Source organism: Amaranthus tricolor, chromosome 17 (genome assembly GCF_026212465.1).
Source record: "Amaranthus tricolor cultivar Red isolate AtriRed21 chromosome 17, ASM2621246v1, whole genome shotgun sequence".
NCBI lineage: Eukaryota > Viridiplantae > Streptophyta > Magnoliopsida > Caryophyllales > Amaranthaceae > Amaranthus > Amaranthus tricolor.
The window spans coordinates 12,974,031-12,999,155 of NC_080063.1; the positions used below are offsets into that span (position 1 = coordinate 12,974,031).

Below are 25,125 nucleotides of genomic sequence, written 5' to 3' on the forward strand. Positions count from 1 at the left end.
ATAAATTCAAGACACAAGAATGTGATCCAAATACTAATAATTGAATAATGGCAAAAGCAAATAAGGTCTTTTCCGACACCATTGATGTCCCATAATGTCTCTCTACTTTTATTCGTGCACTCTGCATGATTTCCAAATTATTAAACTTTTAGCAATCAAACTCAAAATTTTTTATAAGAAAAATATTCTCTTATATTTACTATTATTATCCTATTTGATTTTGACACATTTGTTAATACACATATTTAATCGTAAATATCTCAAAGTGTATTTAATTAAAAATTATAAAATGTTGATTTTAATAAAATTTACATCCAAACAAATCAAACAAGATTCAACTTGACCATGTTTCAACTTATAGATTAAGAATAAAATACAAATTAAGAAAAATCACTATGTTCCTGAAAGAAGTTCTCATTTTTCATTTTGAGGGGTTTTATTTGTTGTTCTCATAAAGAATCTTTCTATTTATATTATAACTTTTGGACAAAAATATCCTTATTCATTCTCATTTCAATATTTTAATAATGTTTATAATCCCCTTATATGTTCCACTAACTTTATTTTAACATTTATATATTCCTTATGGTCACTATATATTTTCCCTAACTTTATAAAAATATTTTTTTATGAGTTGTGGTCTCCATATTTTTTCAACATATATATATTTTTTTTCTTAATGTTTATGGTCTTCACTTTTCTTATATTAAATTTATTATTCAATAAAATAATGCTTTTATTTTAAATCCTGTGAATATTTATTGTAGGAAGTTAATTAAGAAACGGAGAGAGTATCAAAAAATCAAATGGGACAATCATCCCTCCATTATATTAAAAAGTTTAAAAAATTCCAAAGGTCACAACTAAAAAGAGTTTGTCAAATGAAACTCCTTTATTAGCTAAAGAAAAATAATATGGTATTTGATTTTGACGAACTAGCATTTAATATAGTTAAATTGAGTAAATTAGAGAGAATAAAATATACTGCATAAAATATTATTAACAATTTACAAAATTATAGAGTTAATTTATACATATAATTGTTAAAATTGAGTATTTTTACTGCATAATATCTCTAATTTTATTTTTTTAGTATCATATGTTTATCCTCTCTCCAATTCACCAGTAATGTTCCGTTTGCTTTTAAACACTATTCATCTCTTACTCTTAATTTATATTTTATTATTAATCTATTAGTTAAAACATAGTCAAGTGGGATCTTGTTTGATTCGTCTCATTGCAAGAATTATTTATATTAAATTTTTATAATTTTAATTTTGCACATTTAGAGATATTAAAAATTAAATAAATATATTAAATTCAGTGCATAAAACAAATAAAACATTAATAGTGATTTAGAAAGAGTATATATGGATGCTAAAATAATTGTATATTTTAAGTTTTTGACGCTTGTAATAGTGAATAGACTAATTTGTCAATTATTGTCTCACTTCTTGGATGTAGATATAGATGTGACTTATTTTCCAAAATCACTTTCAAAATTAAAAACAAATGATAATTTTATTATATACTCCATATCTTTACTTTTTTTGTTAATATGCTTCAAAAAAGTTTCTTACTACTACTTCTCATCATAATTCTTTATTTCCACTCTCTCTCTCTAAAATGGAAGAACAATCAACAGCGATAACAACGGGTGAAAGTTCATCTTCAATTAGAATCGGAAATGGAAGATCCAAACACCCCTCTAATTTCATTGGTAGACATCGTTTACAAGCTGAAATCACTCATCTACAACACCAAATCGAATTCATCGAGGTTTTTTTCTTAATAATTTTCGTAATTATTTGATTTAATTTCTTGTTTTCATATGGTTGTTGTTGGATTTACTAGAAGGAATTGGATGAACTTGAATCCATTGGTGGACCTTCTACTGTTTGTGATGAGTAAGTAACTTATCATTAATTTTGTATCTTTATTAGTATTAAGTTTTAGGATCAAAACAATAATTATAAAATAAATACAGGATAATTACAGGAGTTGAAACTATTGCAGACCCTCTTCTTCCAATGTGAGAATTCCAATTCAATCTTATTTTTCAATTATTATTATTATTATTATTATTATTATTGGAGGTGATTTTGAACATAGGCTTGTTGCGCCAACAAATTGAGGGCGTTAAATATTAATTTATAGATTTAGTTTGACAAATGTGTATTGTTTAGAGTTATTGGTTAGTTTCTTCAGGTAAAAATATTAATCGATAAGTAAGCCGCAACCTATTAAAAAGCCGTGACTCATAATCTCATATGTATTTTTTTTTATTTCGGTAAAAAGCTAGTTTTTGTATTTATTTTTATAGTTTTATAATGTTGACTAATTACTTATAATTTATATTTTATTTTTGATATATACTAGTAATAATACAATCAAGTAAGATTTTGTTTGATTCGTTTTTCTTGTTTGATTCGTTGTAATGTAAAGATTATTTATATCAATTTTTTATAATTTTAATTATGCACCATTAAAGATCTTAATGATAGAGATATTGCATTGATAAATGTGACAAATCAAAATAAGACTATTAAGATGAATAAATGAAGTACTTTTTAGCTCCCTGGTCAACCAGAAAGTCAAAAATCAATAGACAATAAAATTAGCCCATTTACCAAACAAGGAAGACTTAATCAATAACGATGATTTGTAAAGTTAACAAGTTACTCTTATGTGTTAAGATTTGATAGGATGATAGTTTTGTAATTTTAATTTATCTTTTTTAGTTTTGTTTATTTTAGTATGATTTTTTTTTTTTTGTGGTTATTTACAAATGGCGGTGATTGATTATAAATTATTATTTACGAAAATGCTTTTTTTGATGAGTTTGGTGCGCTGAGTAGGGTTAAATTAAATTTTTGTTTGTATTTTTAGAATTTTGATGGGAATAATAATAGAAAGTGTTGGATGATTGATACAGGACAAGAGGCCCAGTGGATGTAAACTGGGAAAGGTGGTTTCGGGGAGGCGGCAGTTCAAGAAGTAACAGGCGTTGGATTTGATTTTATCTGAAAAAAGAAAAATTCTAACAATTATTATCATTGTTTTTTGTTATTGTTTTCTTTTCAATTCTTATTTTGTTTTTAAATTTTTAAAAAAATTTTAGTATAAAATCTTAATAGGGACGACGCACGGATAAAATTATATGGATTGTGCACCGTATCTGCTTCTTTTAGCTGTACCCGTATAGGTATGGATTTGATGAGTAATGAATGGATTTAAGTTTGAAAAGTCTTGCCCGCCATGGGTACTGGGTATGAGGTCTTACTTGCCTCTTATCCATTTGTCCCTCTTATATTCACACGCTTCATATCTACTTAAATTTTTTTTTTAATTACATTGTACGGTATATAAAATTATACAATTAAATTTGTAAGAAATTGTAATTGTGTATTCCTATGGAGTTTTAAATTTATAAAAAATTGTATTTTAAAAAGATGAATTAGAGTTGGAAGTGCTTAATTATATGCTTATTCATCATCATCTTTTGTAAGGGAATAAAGGGTAATAAGCAAACGAGAAAAAAATATTTTGATCATTTGGAGTGTTGTGATGGACAATTCGAAGAGAGTAAGATAAACTCCTCTTTTCTTCGGCTACTATATTACTCAAACTAACCAAATGCAATATTTAAATCATCTTTTATTCCTCAATTTTGGAAAATATTTTGGAAAATTATAGTTATAATAGGATAACTTGCTTCAAACCAATATTCAAATCAATTTAAACAAGAAACGCAAACGCAAAATCATATTTTATTTGACTCAATCTTCAACCTAGACAAATATGAATCATACCCTACAAATTTGTTAATCGACTATAACCTATAAAACTCTAACTATAATCGACTTCGACCCAATTCGCGTTCAATTTGAACTAAAATTTCAATTGACCCTCGAATCTCAACCAGACCGAATTACAATCAGCCAAAAAAAATAAAAAGAGGATGCACAACTCTACTATTAAGTCTTAATTTTATCGTGCGTTTGGATCTTGTTTCAATTGGAGAGAAAGTATCAATTTCATTAAAGTTTATGAGTTTAATTCTCATATTACCTTCTCCAATTTGTTATGGGTTCGGTTCTCACACAGCTTTCCATTTCTTAAGTCTACCTTGTAATTTTAGAAAAGTTTTTAACTATATACAAATTCTCAAATGAGACCGTCGCATGTGTGTGATCGAATGACCCAATCATTGTTTTACATACCAACTTCAAGACTTAAAACAATCATTTTAAAACTTAAAGCGCCAATTTGAAGGCTTAAAAGCCTTGATCCAAGTCTCATTCTTTACTTTACTTTATTTTGTAACTAAATAGTCTAATCGTTAAAAATGTCTATTCTATGACTTAAAATTCCAATTCCAAGGCTAAAATGACTACTTTATAACTTAAATATCTACTCCAAAGATTTAAAATTATTAATTTTAAGACTTAAAATGTATATTTAAAAATCTAAAAAGTCTATTCTAAATTTTACTCTATCTATTTTCATTTCTTCCTCACATTCGCTTATTGTGCAGATCTCAATGTTAACTTAAAAATCAAATAATTTTAATTGTGAATTTTCAAAAATTGATATTTAGAAAATATATATTGAAACAAATATCTCACATAAATATATTTTTTAACACAAATAAATAAAAATTTTCATAAAAAATTTAACACTAAACTTCATAAATTCCATTTGAGTCGCAACAAAAAAAGTACTCATCATTTTAGAAATACGGTGGCACAAATGCTGTTAAATCTTTTTTTTAGGGCAAAAATAATTTTCCAAAAGAAGCGGGAAAAAGTAAAGAAGCAATGAATTGGCGCTCCAATCTGAACTTGACATCAAGTACTGAGTATCAGAGTATGAGTTTTGACCAGTCTCCTCCCCATTCTTAATGGGGATTTAGTTTAGGTATTTCTACTACTATTATTCCGCCATTTCTATTGTTTAGATTTTGAAACTTCCCCTTCTGTTTCTGCCTACAAGTAAAAGCAAAACCCTTGTTTGGTATATAAACTAAAAAGGATCCAATTTAATTGCAAATGAGTTGGTGGGAAAGTGCTGATGGAGAAATTCGTGTTCTGATCGCCCCAGGTACCCCCTATTTAGTATTCATCCTCCTTTCTATTTCCTTTTTTTTTTTTAAAATGTGTTAGTATGTGCTTTATACTTGGGTTGTTTATACATAGTGGAAAAAAATTAGGGTTTTGACTTGAATCTTCCCTCTTTTAATTTTTAAGAGATTTCTGGCGTTTTCATGGGGTAGTCGTATGAAAAAGGTGCAACTTATTAAAAGGACAACAAGGTTCAATTTAGAAAAATTGAATTGTACTCTATGTGATAGGAGTCATATATACTTAATTATTCAAGGGCATTACATTCTGGAATGTATGTCGTTGTCTTTTGTAATACGTACTACATATCTTCCATAATGCTGAACCCATTGAGCAAGTGTGGAGGTGGGGTTGGGGGGCTAGAAATGGCGGGAGATGCATAATCATAATAATTAGACCAAAAAGAATACAAATTAGAGGGGCCATAATATGTTTTACCTAATATGTTTTAAGAGTTGCATGTACTTGTAATGGCTTTATATGTGATACTCTTGTAGTGTTTTGGCAAATAGTTCTTTCCTTTTGAATGAGCAAAGGGTTTGACACTGGTATGCTTTTCCATGGTTACTTGTTTGCGTATGAGTTACGAATGATGAGAATGACGCTGGCTATTATAGCTAGCAATACATTATCATAAAGCCTACAATTGGTAGTTTTAGTCACCATGTCACTGGTTATAATAGACTAATAGTTATGGTATTTAGATTGAAACAAGACCTTCTATATGTGGTTTTGTCTCTGTGGGTTTGCTCTGTGACTGCATGCTTAAGATTGCTACTCAAATGACAAGATTTTAACCATTCATCAATTTTAGTCACCATGGTCGCAGTGCACGATTGTGCTCAATGCTAAAAGGATGTTTTATGTTACATTTCTTTTAAATGTCAGCAAATGTCATTACCTTAATGCTAGTTATTGAGGGCTTTTGTGTTCTAACTCTTTTGGTATCTACGTACAGACAAAGGTACAACACAGATTGGCACAGGACAATTGCTCTCTCTGCGCCATCCTAAATCTGGTAATCTTCTCTACACTTCAACATTTTTTCTATGTTTGTTTCTTTTAGAGCACTCTATGTGCATACGTGTAAGTTAACTTATTTTGTATCATTAATTGGTTCATACTAACCTTATCTTAGTCATATTGTTTTTATCTTTGGAGGAACTTTTATCATCTATGTCTCTTGATGTATGATAAATACTTGCAACATACAATAAAATATTATTGGTTAATCAATTGTGGTCTTGGTGCAACACAAATAAAATGTTTGCTTAAGCTAGTTTTTGGATAATTCTTGTTCACAATTCCCTTCATTAGCTTTTATTTTGCTAACTATTGGGATGACGACTAGAAAGGAGGAGGAAAGTTGAAGGTAAATCCACATGTTTTTTACGTCACATCTAGTGACTAATAGGACTTGTTTCCCATTCAACCATTCTTGAATTTGTTTTTTTTCACCTTATCAAAAATATTGGGGTCATGTCAGACGTACAAGATAAATAGTAAAGAAAAGATCCATTTTTCAATTGTTAGCACGTTTCTACATCATAAGGTTGGCTCAAACTATGACTTCCAATAAGCTTTAATTGTAATACTTATTCATTGAATTACAGGAAATGCCACTAATTATCTCTTTTTGAATGAGGCTCTTCATGAACTTCAGTGCTTTAAGGAATCCCATGGCTCCTGGTTTTTAGGGGAATATGTATGCGAAGGTAATTTTTTCTATGATTTTCCTGAATAGCTTTATTTTCTTATATTATTTGTGTGGCGTATGCTAGTGCCATTAATTGTATCTGGTTATTGTTTTGGCAAGGCTTCTTTGGACAACACTATAATAATTTGTTCCGATGCTAAAAAGTTATCACATGGTGCTATGATTTTATTATGTTGACATGTCATGATCTAAGTAGAGGAACACTCCTTTGGCTATTGATTGGTTAATCTAGTTGCGCCGATACTTCCTCAACTTTAGCCATTATTCATCTTCCTTCATTCCCTTTCATGTCTTATTATGGGGTAATATTGGTGCTATTTTCATCTTTAATGGGAGTGTTACGCTTTATTAATGCTTAGTTTTCTCGATAGGATAATCTACTTATTTCCTTTTCTATTGCCTGTTATCTCTAAAATTTTGGTTATGAAGAAGTTTACCTTGAACTTCCATACTTAATGTTTCATTTATATATTTACTCTAGAATGTGAAGCTGTGAATGCTTTTAGCTTTTTTCATCATTACAATACATAGAATTAAGAATTGTTCTTTAGCCACTCCTAGTTTTTCAAATCAATTGTTTGTTGTATTTAGAAAACTTCCGTGTATGTAAAAAACATTCTATGAAATCCAATGGGAAATGGTAGCATTTTTGTTGCACATAGGTAAGCAACAAAAATGTAGCATTTAGTTTTTTTATCGAGAATTTTCTTTTTATAGCAAGCTTTAATGTATGATTAGCTTTATCAAATGTTTTTGGGGTCTTATGTTGCGTTATTGAAGATCAGTGAGAGCTTGAGCCTTTATTGTAGAGGTTAAGATCTTTTCAATCTTTATTTTCTTTCTTGTGTGTTAGGCTCCTCTTTGGTTTCTCTTTACTTACTCTTGACTTGGCACTTATATGTCTCTATTGTGGACTTGTTGAGACTACAATGAAGCATTTTTTTGTTGTGGTTTCTTTCTCATGGCCCATTGTGTGTATCATTGTCTTTTCTCCTTTTCTTAGTCCCTTCAGCCTTATTATCACTTTTTTTGATTAAACCCTACATTACAAGCCTTCTAACCTTTTTCCCTCTAGTTTAGTGAAACTTGTGTCGAGGTCAATTTTGTGGGTTGATTAGGGTATAGATTGAATTATATCAATTAATTAGCTTTGGTTCATTTGGTTTGTGGTTTCCTCTCTTCATTTGTATAACAAAAAGGAAAAATTGAAAAAATGGGTTATTTAGAACTTTAAGTTATTTCATTTTCATATTTCTTGTTACTTCTTTAAGTCACCATTTGTACATTTTTTGATGACAAGGGCTTCCATTAGTCTAGTACATATTTTAGTTTTCATCTTTGCAAATTCATTTTATTTTCATCATCTGTGATTCCCATTTATTTTATTTTATCTATTAGCCACATATTATATTAAAAAAGAAAGACAAATCTAAAATGTTTTTAAAAAAGAAAATAATATTTTTTTATAAAAACATGAAAAAAGAAATGAAAAATAAAAGAAAAGAAAAAAGAAAGATAATTCCGAAAAGATTTTGTGATATTTTGTTTATCTTCTTGTTGTAAGTAAGCCCTAATTGGTGGTTATGTTATATCCCGAGGTTTTCTATGTGTCTTGCTTTCATTGGCTTCACAAACCAGATTGAGCACCAAAATGACCTACATCTTTCTCAAAAATCCGAAAACATTTTGTGTTCTTTGTCACATGTGCACTTTGGCTAATATATGAAGCAAGACATGATTTTTGCAATCAAGGATCAACCTCATACAACCTCTTTATTATTACAAATTTGAGGTTGTGTACAACTTCCTTTCTCTTACATAGGTTGGAACCTAGTGGTATCAGGCTATCAGTTTATGTGATGTATGTTGTTGATGAAGTCTCTTTTAAGTCGTTAGGTCTTGCATGAGAAGTCTTAAGGTAACTGAAGTTTAAGGTGTAGGTTGCTTTTAAATTATGGTTACGTTTGATTAAGCTTTTTTTGGTGAGCACTTAGGAAATTGATGTGTTTACTTTTTATAAATCTCATTTGTGTGTTACAACTTATTCTTGAGTGAAAACATTGAGATCTTGTTATTTAATCCTGGACTTTCTATACCGATTCCTTGGATAAAAGTATTGAATAGCAAAAGTTACCAAAAATGGCTAGTTAAACAACCATTTTAAATTTTAATTCTTCTAGATCTTTATATTGTTACAAATATTAAATTGCACATTCTTAACCTCATATCTGTCACTTGGTCAATGCAATATCTTCATCTTGTACAATGGAATATTTTTCCACTAATTAACCTTATTTTTTCCTTTTCAATATTAATACAGATGGAAGCTTATATATATCAACACCAGTCGATCTTGTTTTTGTCATGCTACCTATATTTGAGGATGGTCGAATGAAGGTACAATTTAATGTTGTATGGTATATCCCATTACGAGCTTGTTACTTGAACATTGTTAGTATTTTCATAAAAGTTTTCCTCTGGCCCATGATTTTTTTTGTACTGACCTCAAGACTATTTTTCTGAAGATATTTGTATGACTAGGAAGTTTGTTCTTGTTGCATTTTTTCTCTTTACTTTTTCAGAAGCCCTTATTTGATAATGCCTTAGTCTATATCCTCTCAACTTTAAATTTATTTTACTCCCAACCTCTACTCCTATATAGTTATTATTAAAAACGTGTCTTCTATACTAGGTGGGCCTAGGGTTACCATAGGATTTCATTTACAAACTATCTTGTTGAACACTTTAGCTGGAAAGAGTATATCACCAAATTTGTTGTTTTGTTCTTGTCCCTTTCCATCAACGAATGTTTTTTTGTTGTCATTCTTATGCGATTACATATAGTTTTTTTCATAAGTGCAAGCGGAGATGTCACTTCCACTCTTAGGTTTTTTCTATGCAAGTGAACAATTAGTTCTCCTTTACAATTTTAGGTTAATTTGTAAGGAGTTGTGATTGGTTAGGGACAATCAACGTATAATTGTCACATATTATGTCAGGAGTTAAAATCAAATTGATTTGGAGCATCCTCTATTCAATGATGTGGTGCACTTCTTGGACTCCGGTCTAGTGATAAATATGCTAGGATTAGGTTTTTCGCACCAAATTGCCTAATGTGATGTCAAATGAGTAAAGACTAAGAACTTATTGCAACATCTTTAAACCCATGTGTAATGTTAAAAATGCCAAAATTGCTAGGTTGCTAGTACGAAAGTGGCGCCACATTTACCAAAAAAGATGTCCCTTTTCACTTTGAAGCATTGAGGACATTAATTCGATTAAGCATATGGGAGGACAAATGCTATCATATATACTTTGTTTATTTGTTTATTTCATTTGAAGTGTTTTTGATTTAACTTATTCGAATAAAAAAAACAAAAGTACGGAAATCGGTAAAGTTAATCATAATCTAGTGACTTGAATACTTTATAAACCCAAAAGGGCGGTGTTGGCAAAAGATTGACAATTTTACCGGTTGAGGCCGTGAGAATCGGTAAAGTTAATCATAATCTAGTTTGGTGAGCATTCTCTATAATTTTTAAATTTTTTTTCTATTTATTGTGTATTACTTTGGTTGATTATTATGCTTGATTGTTATATCATGTGTTTAAGTTATTGTTTATAGGACTAGTGAGTAGTTTTATACTAGTGCAAAGGGTTGAGCCTTATTATACATGTTGAATTGATGGGCAAAGCATTGGCCTTTATTTTGAGAAATGTATTGAATTATTTATTGATCGATCCATTAATTAAATTCTTTGTTAATCTTTAATCAAGAAGCGAGAGTTGAGATTGAGATTAACTTAGCCCGTAATTTTTGTAGTTAAATTCTTGTTATTCTTTAATCAAGAAGCAAGAATTGAGACTAGGATTAATTTGGTTATAAGAATTAATTGACTGTTTCTTTTAATGCGATGCTTGTTATGGAAATCGGGTGAAATAAAGGGGATTCCTTATGTTCGTTGATTTCCTATTGATTTTTAGTGCAGTTTAGTTACTACTCATCTATTATTTCAAATTGGCGTAATTAATAGAGTTAAATTGAGTTAACCTAATTAAGCTTCCTTGGGGTCGACCTATGATTGTACAAGATTTGTTGGCTCTTGCGGTATTTTGAGTAATTGAAAAATTACCTACCAAGTTCATTTTCAAAATCAAATCTAAAGAATTATAATAATCATGTTAATAAAAGGCTAACTTGTTAATCCCATTATATCGAGTTTGTTGTATGGACCAACAATGTGCTATCTGCTCCTATTATTTATAAGCTTAATTATAATTGCCCTCTCCAAAGAGTATTAATATATGTGTTTGATTTATTCATGAACACAATGAGTAGAACTCTCTCCATCTCCATTTAATATTTTCTAGTAGTTTAATCATATCTGGGTATTTGCGTATGGAGAGCTTTGATCAAATTTTGAATAAATGTGTTTAAAAACATGATTGTGTTGCAACCACCTATTTAGTCTTGTAGTTTGTAGCTAAAGAAATATTACCTTATGTGAAATGTTGTCTACTATCTTAGTTTAGTATATTTTAGTTGATACAAAAACATTGTATATTTCTTGTGCATCAATTTATATGATTTGATCTCTTTTAATTTTGTGTGATAAACATGTGATATCCAAATATCTCCATATAGCTTCTTGTTGGAAGCGCTTGTGAATCAATACACACACATCATATGTTACTTTTTGACAAAAAACTGCTACATTTAAAAAAATTTCTAAAAAAAACATCACAAGCGTTACTTTTTACGCAAAAACATGTTACATTTTTGCTAGAAAGTGTTGCTTTTCAGACAATTTTTTTTCTAAAAAAACTAGAAAAATGACAAATTGACAAAAAAAGTGTTGCTTTTTATATAAAAGGTGTTATCTTTTGACAATAAGTGTTATTTGTTGAGATTATGGTTCTTACGGTTCATATATGCAGTGTCGTTCTTGACATTTTATGGGCCTTAGGCAAACTGAAAAAAAGGCCCTCTGAAGGGTCGATTTTGAACTTTAACGGGTGTTTGAAAAAATAAATAGAGACGAACAATATATACTATAATAATCATTATAAATGTAACATGTCATATACTTCTTAATTGATAAAAAAACTAATCATAAATTGGAAATTTTTAAGTACAAACTTCATTAACCAAAATTTTCGGATATTAAGGCCCTTGCTAATTCTGGGCCCTAGGCAAATACATACCTTGCCTATGATTAGGAACGGTCTTGCATATATGTATGTGTGTATGCGTATGTATATATGGATTTTTATCATCATTCTCTTCCTTATTATCGTTAATGTAATGGATGCAGAAGGGAGATGATGCAGGGAAATTCAGACAATTAGACGAGATCTTATTCATTGACGGCTATCCTGGATATCAACATTTGTTGCCCGTCCTTGAGAAATCAATAAACATTATTTGTGAAGTGAAAGGTTGTAAATTAAAGCTACCGCACCCTATTCATTCATCTTCATGTGATATCTTATTATTTGTTTTAGATGTAATAAATAATGCAGTTGCTCACAGACCACAGTATGAGTAGATAAGTGCATATTTCAATTCACTTTCCTCATTCTACCTAAATCTTGTGTATTTTTTCTCTTCTTGTTAGGGACTATTAGATAATTCTTTTAGGAGATAATTTGCTTGGGTGATGGCTCTAGAAGTAATGTAAATAGCTTAGAAATTAGGGGTTTTAGATGATCACTAAAAGGGTATGGAGAAGATTCCATTAGTTTTCTTGAGGAAAGATAGTGGATGAGTCACATTTGTGTGGATGCAATGACTTTACGTGGTGGGGTGTTAGATAATCATGTATAAATTGGTAATGATAGATTTATATTCACAATATGTTGTTTTTGGATGTTAGATAATAATGTATAAAAGTGAGGAGTTTATAATAGATTTAGATCTACAAGCTAATATGACAAGAAATAGGAATGGTAATTTACGTGGAAGATTACCAGGTTTAGATTATTGGTTTATGTAGTCAACCTCATTTTATTGGAGTATGATTTTGGCATTGTTGTATGAAGATCAAGTTCCTGATGCATAGTAAAAATCTAGATTGTAAAACACCAACATTCTTTATTTAACAAGATTACTAGATTTAGATTATTGTTTTATGTAGTCAGCCTCATTTTAGTGAACGGCCTTCTTTTGTTCTCCCATTGATACCACAAAAAGGCATCACCTTCCATTCAACCACGGCGGCTTCAATTTTCTCTTCCTCTGTGAGTTGATAAAATTTGAAACAATGCTTTGAAAAATCTTTGTTGAATCAAATATTGATGCTCAAGTTGTCTAAGCTCCTTCGAAAAACTTGTCGAGGCGGTTGTAGAAATAAATTACTAAATTAGAGACAGTAGCTCTTTTAGGCTGTGGAATTCTGCAGCTAGCCAAAGATATAGTATAAATTTGTAAAATTAATAATCTTCTGTTCATCAGTTAATTTTGAGTGTTGGAGCTAGTTTTTCACTACTTTTTGTATGTCAATTTTTGCCAAATTGAAGCTTTGAATACATGCCTTTTCCTTCTCATGCATTAATTTTTTGCTTCATTGTCAAAGTTCAACTTCTTTTACTTTTACGGTTATTACTGATATAATTTCCCACTTTACAGAAATTGGATCAACTAAATTCTTTAGGCTTAATGATTCTAAGGTTTTAGCTTGGTTGTGTGCAAAGGTATGTTCACCTTGTCATCTTTACAGAATGATAACATTGTTTTGGTGTGGCATTAGTTAAGATTGAAGTAATCTAATGGTATTCTAAACCTTAATTCTGGTAACTTGAGGGCCAGCTATGTTCAATCAGTCACTATCATGTAATTATCTTCCTGGTTTTGCTTGCACTTGTTTTTTTAGCAGATCCAGTTCTTACTCTTTTACTCTAGCAAAAGATTTTAAGTTATATCTTATCTTAGCAGGTTGACAGACTAAAAAAGACTTTACTTGCACTCGACAAGAATTATGCTGCTCAGGATGACAAGCATACATGTAAGATGACAAACCTCACTGTAAACTTGGTTGATGGCTTAATTTCTTAATCTGTTGATAGATTTGTAACTGGAGCAGACTAGTGGCAATATTAGAAACATGGATCCATACTCCTAAATAAGCAAACTAGAAGGTACTTTCAATAATCATCTACTGACCTTAAGGTTGCTATCTGCATATTTACCACTAAACATATTAAACACTTTGGAAATAGCTCACTAATTTTCTCAACAATTTGATCAGCTGTGGCTCTTGAGTCATTCACATAGTGAAGAAACGGTTTGAAAATAATGAGCCAATTGTATGTGGGGATAATTTTTTTTTCAGGGGGGGGATTTTTTTTGGTGGAAGGAAAAAGTAGGTGGTGATTGCTTCTGAAGTCTGTTGAGAAATCTGGTGTGGAAGGACTTATGGTACAAAAATTATTAATTGTACAGCTAAGTGCTCTCCTTATGGAGTAAACTTTTAAGAGGATGAGGTCTTAATCCCATTTCGTTAAATTTGTTTAACGCCTAACTCGCAAAAGTTTGACTTCTTGATTATTAACATAAAAAAATAAAACTCCTTGTTTTAGATTTAAAGGCTTACGCTAAACTACCCACCAACTTGCACATGATCGTGACCTGCTCCTTTGTAAGACATAATCACATAACATAAACATTATGGGACAGTAAACTATTCTTGGCTGTGGAACTTGCAAATTATCTACTATTTACTCTTCCTAGTTACTGGCCACACGAAAGTTTAATCTTCAGAAGAACCTTCGCTTTTCAAATAAATCGAAAACAGAGGAAATGTGGGATATGAAGTCTCTTGTATGAGCGTGTAGAAGGATTTACGAAAGAAGAAAATCCCTGAAGAATCGGTGAGTGAGACTTTAATATTAGGACTGTTATAAAAAACAAAGGAATCTCTGCAAAGAAGCCACTAAACCTAATTTTTTATCTGAAGATTCCTTCTTAATGGAGGTTTGAGATTTTATGCCTCCTAGTACATGTACCCTTTCTAAAGCGTGATTTAAAGGATTTTCTTGTTAAAAAATTGAAGTTGGGGGAAAAGGGTAGAAACAAAATATTTCTCTGCTTTTGTACGGGATGCTCAAGGCCATGTGCAATTGAGGCCATAATGTCTGTTTGCATCATGTACACCTCTTGCTCTATTATTCTCCTAGAAGTTGATGAAGGGAAGGTTGAAAGCACGTAGAATTTTCATTGAAGAAAAACTTTTGTAGGCAGTGATAGGTTTTTTAAAGCTAGCTGAGCCAGAAATACTTGACTTATTTGCAATCACCATGCGCCAAAGAGGGTCAGATTCGTAAGCTTCACACATCCAATTACCGACTTGCTTAAAGAATGATCCCCGTGCAATTATGTTTCCCTATAAGTGATATGGTAGAATAGGACCGCAACTTATGCAGTATCAATCTCTCAATTTGTCTTTATGGTGTATCACTAAATGTGTTCTGTCATTTAAAGAAAAACTTCTGCAACGCTGTCTATTGTCAATTCCAAATTGGATAGCATTCTTTTTGTACATTGATAACATGCTATGAAATATGGTTCTGATTAACCGTTCACCCTGAGTCCTGAGCTGCCTGGTGGAAAAATAACAATGTTCAATGTTGCTTTCTATGTTCTGCTAGCTGATTTTTTAATGGTATTAATCTATTGGTAATACTTCAACTATTTTGCAGTGGCTGAAGCGGTATCTATACTGGGAGAGTATTTGAAAGATGAGCCATGGATGGAGCTTTTGTGTAATCATCTAAGGTACTTACCTGTTGCTTATTATTACAGAAATATGGGCTTCACTTGGGGAATGAGTGACAGAAAGCTAAAGAGAGAAAAGGCTATTGAGTAATTTTGAGTCTGTAAATGATCAGAAAATACTAAGTGGATGACCATTAAAACTGATATATTGGCTCACGTAGCCAACCCTAATCTTTTGGGGTTAAGGCTCTGACGTTGTTGCTGTTGTGAATGATCAGAAATGATGCCCATCACGACACTGATATGTTTCACAGCATTGAGTCATTGACCCATTGAATCTAGTAGCAGTGGTGTGATCTGAAAGAGTAAGACTTTATGCTTACTGTTGGCTGGTCTTATTTCTATGCTTGAGCTGTATGTTTTTTCTGTAGGTTGAATTTACAAGATTTGACTAGGAAAGTAGATCATTGTTCATCGGTGCCTGATAATTTGCGTCAATCCTCAGTTCAGGTATTAATCTCATGACATTGTGAAACTAATCAGAATTTCCTTTGTTTGGATTGAAGGATGGAAGGGGAGGGTAATAGAGATGAATTTTCCTTCATTTGGGTAGCAAATGAGGAGAGGAGAGAAATGTGACAAACAAATGTTTCTACAATGGTGACATTAAAACTATGTTTGGATAATAATTATAGAAAGGAATGGGAGGGGAGTGAAGATTGGAGTGTTTTTCTTCCGAATTTTTCCTATGTTCGAAGAATTTGATTTGTTCAAAATGTGAAGGAGTTCATCTTTCTAATTCCTTTCACTTCATTTTCCTCACTTTCCCTATTTTTGTCCAGATGAGAGAAATGCAATTCTTTGATTTCCCTCCCTGTTCTTTCCCTCTTTGTTTCGTCCCTTCCCTTTCTTTCTTTATGCTCCCTTTCCTTTCTTTCTCTTTCCTTATCCAAATACAATCTTATGTTATCTTTGGATGGGAGAAAATGGAGGGAAATGAAGGAAGAAAAATATAGAGATGACGTTTTTTGTATTTGGATACCAAAAGGGACGAAAATGTAGGGAAGAGAATTTGAGGGTAGAACTTCAAATCTTATGCAAAACAAAGCTTTTCAACACTGGAAAAATTTGCTAGGAAAACACGTCCTTTCTAAAATGTTATACAAACATAGCATTAGGAATCGATATGCAAGTAGTAGTACATTTATGCTTTGAGCTTTATCCATTCATAAAAGCTTGTTCTCCAAAGACAAGTTTGTTTGTCTTGACAGGAAAATGGTAAAATAGAATCAACCAACAAGCAAGCAACCAAAACAACCAGACAAGCAAAAAAGGTGAAGATAGAGAAAGATTCACATAACATAAAAGACATGTTTAGTAGAGCAACAAGGTCCAAATCTAAGGCAACATAATACATTGATTGTTGTAAGTTTGTAACTTGTAACTTCCATTTCAAATTTGATGTCAATCCATGATTCTTGTAGTTGTAGTCTACTAATGTTTTTGACTATAGTTTTAGTTGCTTCTCTTGGTGTTTTTTTCTGTTTTAACCACTTATTTTAGTTTTCACCAATAATTACAACAACTCTTCTACGTGTGGTTGGATGTTTCTCGAGATAAGGGTTTATATTATGGTCTTTTAAGAAACAAATTTGCATTTAGAGTTTATTGCATGAGATTCAATCTCACTCGATGTTTGTAAGAAATAGAGTTTTCACTTAAGGTATTACTTAGACTTATGACGACTGAAGTAGTCGTTTATAAAATATTCTTTCATTATATTGGTTCTGCAATGGCTCTAAACTTGTAATTGGTAATATACTATTAAAACAAAAATATAGTTTTTGATGAGAGACTTAGGGTGTTTGGTTTATGGCTTTTTGGTTAGCTTTTTGGCTTGTTGGTTGGTCAATCAGTTAAAAAAAGTGTATGATAAATAACTTTAAAGTAATTTGAAAAGTTAATTTTTAAGCCAAAATAAAAGTCATTGTTAATTATTTTGGTTGTCTTTTGGCTTATTGATCCATCTTTTCTCTAATAAACAGTCAACAATTAATACTTAAATTTACCAAACATCTTTATAAATAGCTAATATTTTTAGCTAGTTTAAAAGTCAACAAAAACTGCTAATATTTAGTTGGTTAAACAAGCCAACAATCAATTGTCAAACATTTCTTAAGTTTTAACCTTGTTAGCGATCATAAATGCTTTGAGACATAATTTTCATCTTTACCAAGTTGCAAATATGTATTTTTTTTTTCTTGTCTCACTTAAATAAAACATCAAAGTTTTCATGCAATCCAATAAAATTTTGAAATATCAATAGCGTTTATTATGTTAATGTCAATGTAAAAGTTAAAAGAGTTATATTTAAAAATTATATTTTAAGTGAATTTAATGAGATCTTATTAAACTATAAATTTTTTTACAAATTGACGAACAAACTTAAGACAAATTTAATCGATAAATACTCGAAAAATCCTTGTATTTTATAACTATAAGTCGGGAGAAAGTATATTTTAAAAGTATATTACGAGTTACAAGTAGATTAATAAATGTAATTGTTAAATCCCAACACTCACAAGTCACAACCAAACAATAAGCAGTTCAAAAATACAAGAAAAGCTTCTGGAAGATCAACCAATTCATACAAAAACTTGATTGTTCTTATGTTATCTGGACTCTTATACTCACATCCGACTCGGATACGTATCACTTGGCAATAAAAATTTGAGGTAAACTGAAGAGTCAGCTAGTCGGGTAACATCGGATTGTACTCATCTCCAAAAGTAAGAGATATACTGTCTATCCCTAACATTTTAGAACAGGTGTTTTTTAGACACTGTTATGAATCAGTTTCATTTGTATTTTATTCTTAATTTGTGCTCGGCAGATAGTATATTGAATTGCATGTATCAACTGTAGTGTCGTCTATCCAAGTGAGCCAGTTGGCTGCTCAGCATGTTATGCCAGAAGCCCAGCAGATGGTAGTGAATTGCTTCATCTCTCCATTCTTTCATACTATCATACCGACAACTGACAATAGAGTCAACATTCGAGTCTGGGGGATACTGACAATTGACTATGAACCAGCAAAATCATTCGTCCCAGCGTGACAAGATGATCAAACACAGCCAAGCATCGAAGGTCACAAATTTACTTATATGCCATGAGGATCACAAGCTTCATAACGACAAGCCAATACGGCATGAATCATTCAAGGTAATCTTGAGGCACACCTCAAACTCAACGTGCAATTGATCGCAAATATGTGGCATCATCAAAGTTCTCATTTGGCCTACGAATGTGGTGTGATGTTCCAAATAAAGCCATCTTCTCCGACAATTTTGTCAACTCTTCATGCTTGTTTGCCAATTCCATTAGCACCTTAATTCGCCTAAATGAAACATTACTAGGCTTTTGGCCCTTCTCTACCATCTGCACGAAACAGGTCTCAGCCTCAACCAACTTTCCCAAGTCACAAAGCAAATCAAACAACACATCCGACACCAAAGTATACGAACCAAAACCCATCTCCACCATATCATTCCATAGCTCAAGTGCCATCTCCACCTTTTCTTGCCTCTTACACAGCCTAACTAAAAACATACAAGACTGTGTATTCGGCAAGCAACCCGCCACCTTCATCCTTCGATACAAACTCCAAGCACTTTTCAAGTCATTAGACCAAAAAAATACCCTTAAAAACAAGTTATACGTAGTTGGGTTTGGATTCAACCCTTTAGCTACCATCTCATCCATCAACTGATAAGCATTACCCAGCCTCTTTGCAATACAAAAGTTCCTAATAGCTGCATTATATGCAGGAACATCTGGGTAACATCCATACTCCTTCATTTCTATCAACACATCCCTCGCTTTATCCGGCTGACCTATCAAACCCAAACCCCCAATCAAACTAGTATAACTGATCACATCAGGGGAAATATCTCGTTCATGCATTTCATCAAACACTTTGTATGCCTTCTTGATTTCTCTACTTTTACAATAAACATCAATCAAACAATTATAAGAAACAATATCAGGCTTTACACCCATCTCCTTCATCTCCTCAAAAAAGCTTTCTGCTTCCTCAGAAGATTTCCACCCAGATAACAAAATATTAAAAGTATACAAATTAGGTTGAAATTCATTCTTCAAACTATGATAAACATTCCTAGCATCAATCATAGTTTTCTCTTGACACAAAACTCTTAATAATGCATTATAACATTCAGTATCAAATTCTAATACAAGTCTCTTAAATCTCTTAAACCCTTCTACAGTTTGTCTAACAGAACAAACTTTAGCAATTCTACCCAAAACAACTTGCAAAGTTCTGTAAGTAATTAACCCACGATCTTTCCTTTTAATCTCAATTAAAACCTCCCAAATCTTATCAAATTTTCTATTTCTACCAAGGATGTAAAGCATGGTATCAAGTGAAAATGGGGAGTGATAATAATCTTTTCTTTTTCCAATTAAGTTGAAAAATTCAAGTGCTTGAAGTGGGTTTGAATGGCTGAAACGAATCCTTTTAAGAACTTTTTCAACAAGTTCGTTTGAAATTGAAATCCCAGTTGATTTTAGGGATTCTTCTAGGTGATGAGATGATGATGATGAATTGATGATTATGTGAAAAACTTTGGTTACATCTTGGTTTAAAGAAGAGGGTTCAATTTTAGAGGAATAATGGAGTTGGGAATGTAGAAAGTGAAGGGTAAGACAGGTGTAGGGAACATACCTGAATAGAGAGGGATAGTTGAAGATTTTCAAAGCCATTATGATCTTTTGATGGGAAACTTGGAATCATCAGAACTTCAGAAGAAGAAACTATGGAGTATAGAGAGATACTCCATTGTTGAGTGTCAAAGCTCAAAACTGTATAGAACGGCGGCAGCTACACGGTGATTGCAACTTAATTTTAAATCGTCTCGAGTCTCGACAAATAGCAAATTCAAATATAGTATTAAAGATTTTTAAGCGAAGTATACTTCCTTTATTATTTTTACTTCACTCAAACATTTTTTAGGTAGTTTAAATTATTTGTCGCATTGTTTATATTTATAGTTATATATAACTTAAAATTATAAAAATTAATATTATGAAAATATGCGACAAGACGAATAATACAAGATTTTTACGTTACTTCTTTTTTCCGTATAATAGCCACAATATGTAAAATATCATAGGATGATAACAATGCAAAACTTGACTTGGATGCAAATAAAAAAAAGATAAATTTTAGAGAGACAAAGATTATTAAGTTATTAATAATTGAATTTATCTCTGTTTAAAAGCTAATATTATTTTCTTAGGTAAGATTTTAAATTTGATTTTTCTCTAACTCTCACATTTCCTAACCCTTAGCTTACCCTATTAAGTATTAAATTATAAAAATTTGACATTTTTCTATTTTAGAAATGGTTTCACATCCTTCAAAAGCTATTCAAAAGTAAATCGATCCAAACATTTGTATGACAAACAAAAGTTACTTGAATCCAAAAATATGCCTTTTTCGACGTTTGCCGAGCTGAATTTGTACCCAAATCGAATGATAACTAAAAATGGAATAATTAAACCCCAAATGTGTTCATCAATCTATTGAAGAAGTTGGAGACTATTAGAGAGATATTGTTGTGAGACTTTCTAGAAAGTGTCAATAATAAGAAGGGTCTTTAAAAACGTGCAAGGTAATCGATCGTATAAGACCTTTCTTTCTCCTATGTATGAAAAAATTATTAAAAAAGAAAATATATTAAGTTTACTAATAATATACAAATAATGCGCAAAATAAACAAAACCCCCAAATTTTTCTAGAAAGTAGTTGAAGCATTGTTTAACCGAGAACAATTCAAGGGGACTGGATTTAGGGGCCATTTGGTTCGCACAAGGGAATCGGAATGGAATAAGGAAAGGGAATGAAGGAGAAAGGAATGGATTCCCCTAATTTAGCCTAGTCGTTTGGCTGTGTTCAGGAAACAGAATGAACTGCTCATTGATTCCCTTTGTGACTGTTTGGTTCATGTTAAGGAATCAAATTATGAGTTTTTAAATTCTTTTATATTTTTTCCAAAAATAACTAGTTATTATATGATAAACTTGAAAAACTTATTTTTTAAAAAAAAATATCATTAACATGTATCATCTTTTCCTGTAATATGAAGAAAAAAAAAACATAACTCTAAATAATATCTTTCTAGCTCCATTGGTTACAAATCCAAATAATCACTTGTTTCTAGATTAAAATTCATAACAAAAGTGTTCTAGTAAGACCAAAATCTTTGCCAATAGTCCTTTCTAGATAAAGTTCATGCCAAAAGTAGTAATTTATGAACAACACTTAATTCAAAATCATACCTTTAATATCAAAATCTTGTCTTTTCTTGATTAAATTTTAAGCAATTAGAAGATGGATGAAGTAATTTGTAGGAGAAAAAGAAAGTGTGAATACTAATGTGTATGAATTAAGAGTAATTGGTTAAATTTATAGTAGGTAAGTGAGGTTAGTTATAAGATTTAGAGGGAGAAGTGGGAAGTTAATTGTTAATCGGGAGTTATTTTTATTTTTTTTTATTTTTAAATTTCTGAATTTTTTTTTATAGAATTATTATTAATATATTATTTATTATTATTATTATTATTATTATTATTATTATTATTATTATTATTTAGGGTTTGAGAGGAGAGAAAGAAAGTGATGGGTAATGTAGTGAGGAGTTATTTTTATTTTTTTTATTTTTAAATTTCTGAATTTTTTTTTTTAGAATTATTATTACTATATTATTTATTATTATTATTATTATTATTATTATTATTTAGGGTTTGAGAGGAGAGAGAGAGAGAAAGTGATGGGTAATGAAGTGGGGAATGGAAATGGAAAAGTCTTGGAAAAATTTGAAAAACGTAAGCTAAAAAAAAAATTAAATAAATAAACTAAGAATCAAACTATTTCTAAAAGTAAACGTGAGAATCCCAAACCTATGGTTTGGAGCTGTTCGCAGTTAGTAACTGCGAACAGCCATAAAAGACAAACTAGCTGTTCGCAGTTACTAACTGCGAACAGCTATTTTGTCTGTTATGGTTGTTCGCAGTTAGTAACTGCGAACAGATAGTTAATTTTTTTTTCCTTTTATTTTTAAGTTGTTGTTTGTTGTATTTGCACTAGAGACATTATAATAAGTAATTACAAGTCGATGTATCTTTAAGGCAGCATGATTCATCGCCGAAACTCCGATCATTCATAAGTCAAAGCTTGAAGGCTATGATAAAGTAATTAAACATATATATACAATAAAATATATATACAAATGTTTGAAATATACAAATCAATTAAAATATATATATATGTACATAGTCGATCCAAATGCACAAAAATTAAACGTTAACGCTCATGAACCCTCATCTACCCTATCCAACTGAGTTGGTCTCCTTCACCTCCTACGATAGTAAGAGGCGTTCGGGTGTCGCTCTGGCAGTGGAGGGGATTGGTACTGTGATGGCCCAGCCTGCGAGCTCCCCGCAGCGTCAACGGGGTATAAATGATCCATCTCCTCCAAATGGTAGTCATAAGCAGGAGATGAGACGTGTGTACGGGCGGTAGTCGTTGAGGATTCTGCAGTGAATTCCGGTATGAAGTGCTGGAACTGCGAGCCGACGAGCATGCCATGGGCAATCTCCCTCACCGGCTCCTCCTGGCTGTACCGCATCACGTCTGCCGAACCTTGTGCCTACAATTAATATTTAGTTAATGTAACATTATATTATTTAATTGGCAACTTAATCATATAAATGCAAATGAAGACTTACAAATTGGGTCATCGTAGGAGCAGCTGGTGCGTAATGTGATGCTTCGAAGATGGCACGTGGTGTCATCCATCGGCGCGTGATGGAGAGGAACCACGGCATGTAGTCTGGTGTAGTAGGTGTGCCATGAACATCGATTGGCGCACCTTGTGCCAGCAGCTCCAGTCTAGCATCCCAACGAGCGATGTGATGCCAGTTGATCTCCATCCAGTTTACCCCAGCCTGATTTTTGCGCGAAATTAGGTGCAGTTGGGGTTCAGTGTCACAAGGTGGTGGAATGCCCTGTACCAACCCATATTGGCGCATTACGCGCTCTGGTAGATGTACTTCGACAATGTCGAAGCATATGAGTGGCACAGAAGCCCTCCACGCCCCTAAATGAATCCCCGAGTGTTCGGGTACAGCTGTGTAGGCTTTCGCTGGGTATGAGCCCCACAAAAACTAAAATACATGTTATGAAAAGGTAAGTGATATGTTGATTAAATTGTACTAATGTTAATGAGTACTGAAATTTTTACCTGGTTGGGTCGTAGCAGGTCTAACTGATCTCGGTAGAATCCTAGACCGCTACCGGTGTGCTTGCGCGTCCGGCGTGCAAAATTCTACCTCGAACCGTATGCAACATCTGGTGGTGGTTGTGGTGGAGGAGCAGTATCACCACGACCAACGGTTCTGTAAGGTTGATCGATAAGAATATGCTCCCACGCCCACAGCTAACGATCGCAAATGTAATTAGTATGTAACTAACCAAATGTGACTTAAAATTAAATGTTATTGTTATTAACTGTAATATGACTAGTGGTCCTGCAATCTCTTTGACGTTCTTATGGGCAGCACCACAAAGCCTCCTGTACAAGTATCCTAGGGCTGCGGAGCCCCAGCTATACTCGGCGATGCGTTCCCACGGGTCGTCAAGTAAAGTTAAGTATAGGAGCTGTATTTGGTTGCTTGTTTTATCGGCAAACAACACAGCTCCTATCAAGTATAAGAAGTACGCCTTGGCGTACCTTGAAATGGTGGCCTCATCAGCATCTCCGGGGAGATGCGAGAAGGTTTGAACCAACCAAGTGCATCGCAAACCGCTCCCCTTGATCACTTCCGGTGGAGGGCGCTCTCCCAATATGCGATGCACCATGTCATGCCAGCCTGATAGCTGGCGTCCGCCTGTACACACGGCACGTCCCTCTATGGGAAGCCGCGTTAGTAAAGCTACATCAAGCAATGTGATGGTAGCCTCACCGAGAGGGAGATGAAATGTATGCGTCTCCTGGCGCCATCTCTCGACCAGTGCCGTGATAATGGCACAGTCAACTCTGCTGTATGCAACGAGGTGAAAGTCGTATAAACTCGTTAGCTCTAAGTATGGGATGATCCTATCATCGATCACCCATGGAACGGAATCTGGATGCCTGGTGCCCAGCGTTTCCGCATCAGACACCTATGAATATTGAAATATAATTAAGTTACTTGTATGTTAGCATTAGTAAAATGTAAATCATAACTATCGTACACTTAACCTGGGCATCCCAAAGAGGAGTACTCCTATGCTGATGCTGCATGGTCAAGACACTAGGATCTAGGGGTCCTGGAGCTGCTGGATCCATCTCCTCTACTGCTGTGTTCGTGTTTGTTTTAATTAATATCACTATTATGTAATAATATAAAATACACAATCTTTTATATTCACTTGATTATAATCTTTTTTGGTCTAAAAATTATTCAAATCCATAACGTAGCTAAGTTCATACATATATAATACACATAAA

The 25,125-nt window shown here is 32.2% G+C and overlaps 4 protein-coding genes across 7 annotated transcripts; 2 read left to right on the top strand and 2 right to left on the bottom strand.

Moving 5' to 3' along the window:
• The first annotated feature begins 1,458 nt into the window (after positions 1 to 1,458).
• On the top strand, positions 1,459 to 3,551 carry LOC130804688 (guanine nucleotide-binding protein subunit gamma 1-like). 4 transcript variants are annotated; one of them, XM_057669220.1, is made up of 4 exons: positions 1,479 to 1,779; positions 1,858 to 1,907; positions 1,988 to 2,032; positions 2,936 to 3,536. In XM_057669220.1, exons 1-4 carry the CDS (start codon positions 1,627 to 1,629, stop codon positions 3,015 to 3,017), a joined length of 330 nt encoding a protein of 109 aa, XP_057525203.1. In that variant the 5' UTR covers positions 1,479 to 1,626; the 3' UTR covers positions 3,018 to 3,536. The 4 variants fall into 4 exon arrangements, with proteins under 4 accessions (XP_057525205.1, XP_057525204.1, XP_057525203.1 ...); XM_057669219.1 differs by having other exon boundaries at positions 1,483 to 1,779; positions 1,855 to 1,907; positions 2,936 to 3,527; XM_057669222.1 differs by lacking the exon at positions 1,988 to 2,032 and having other exon boundaries at positions 1,459 to 1,779; positions 2,936 to 3,551.
• A 1,196-nt stretch (positions 3,552 to 4,747) lies between these two features.
• On the top strand, positions 4,748 to 17,154 carry LOC130804689 (uncharacterized). Its single transcript, XM_057669224.1, has 10 exons — positions 4,748 to 5,103; positions 6,082 to 6,141; positions 6,737 to 6,838; positions 9,161 to 9,237; positions 12,156 to 12,279; positions 13,469 to 13,533; positions 13,775 to 13,844; positions 15,538 to 15,613; positions 15,985 to 16,063; positions 16,825 to 17,154. Exons 1-10 carry the CDS (start codon positions 5,052 to 5,054, stop codon positions 16,963 to 16,965), a joined length of 846 nt encoding a protein of 281 aa, XP_057525207.1. The 5' UTR covers positions 4,748 to 5,051; the 3' UTR covers positions 16,966 to 17,154.
• Positions 17,155 to 18,024: 870 nt separating this feature from the next.
• Positions 18,025 to 20,524, bottom strand: LOC130804690 (putative pentatricopeptide repeat-containing protein At1g02420). The gene has a single exon (XM_057669225.1). It carries the CDS (start codon positions 20,333 to 20,335, stop codon positions 18,800 to 18,802), a length of 1,536 nt encoding a protein of 511 aa, XP_057525208.1. The 5' UTR covers positions 20,336 to 20,524; the 3' UTR covers positions 18,025 to 18,799.
• A 2,391-nt stretch (positions 20,525 to 22,915) lies between these two features.
• On the bottom strand, positions 22,916 to 25,080 carry LOC130804693 (serine/threonine-protein phosphatase 7 long form homolog). The gene is made up of 4 exons (XM_057669233.1): positions 24,877 to 25,080; positions 23,878 to 24,797; positions 23,363 to 23,800; positions 22,916 to 23,283 (listed from the first exon to the last, which is right to left on the bottom strand). Exons 1-2 carry the CDS (start codon positions 24,961 to 24,963, stop codon positions 23,919 to 23,921), a joined length of 966 nt encoding a protein of 321 aa, XP_057525216.1. The 5' UTR covers positions 24,964 to 25,080; the 3' UTR covers positions 22,916 to 23,283; positions 23,363 to 23,800; positions 23,878 to 23,918.
• Between the last annotated feature and the right edge of the window lie 45 nt (positions 25,081 to 25,125).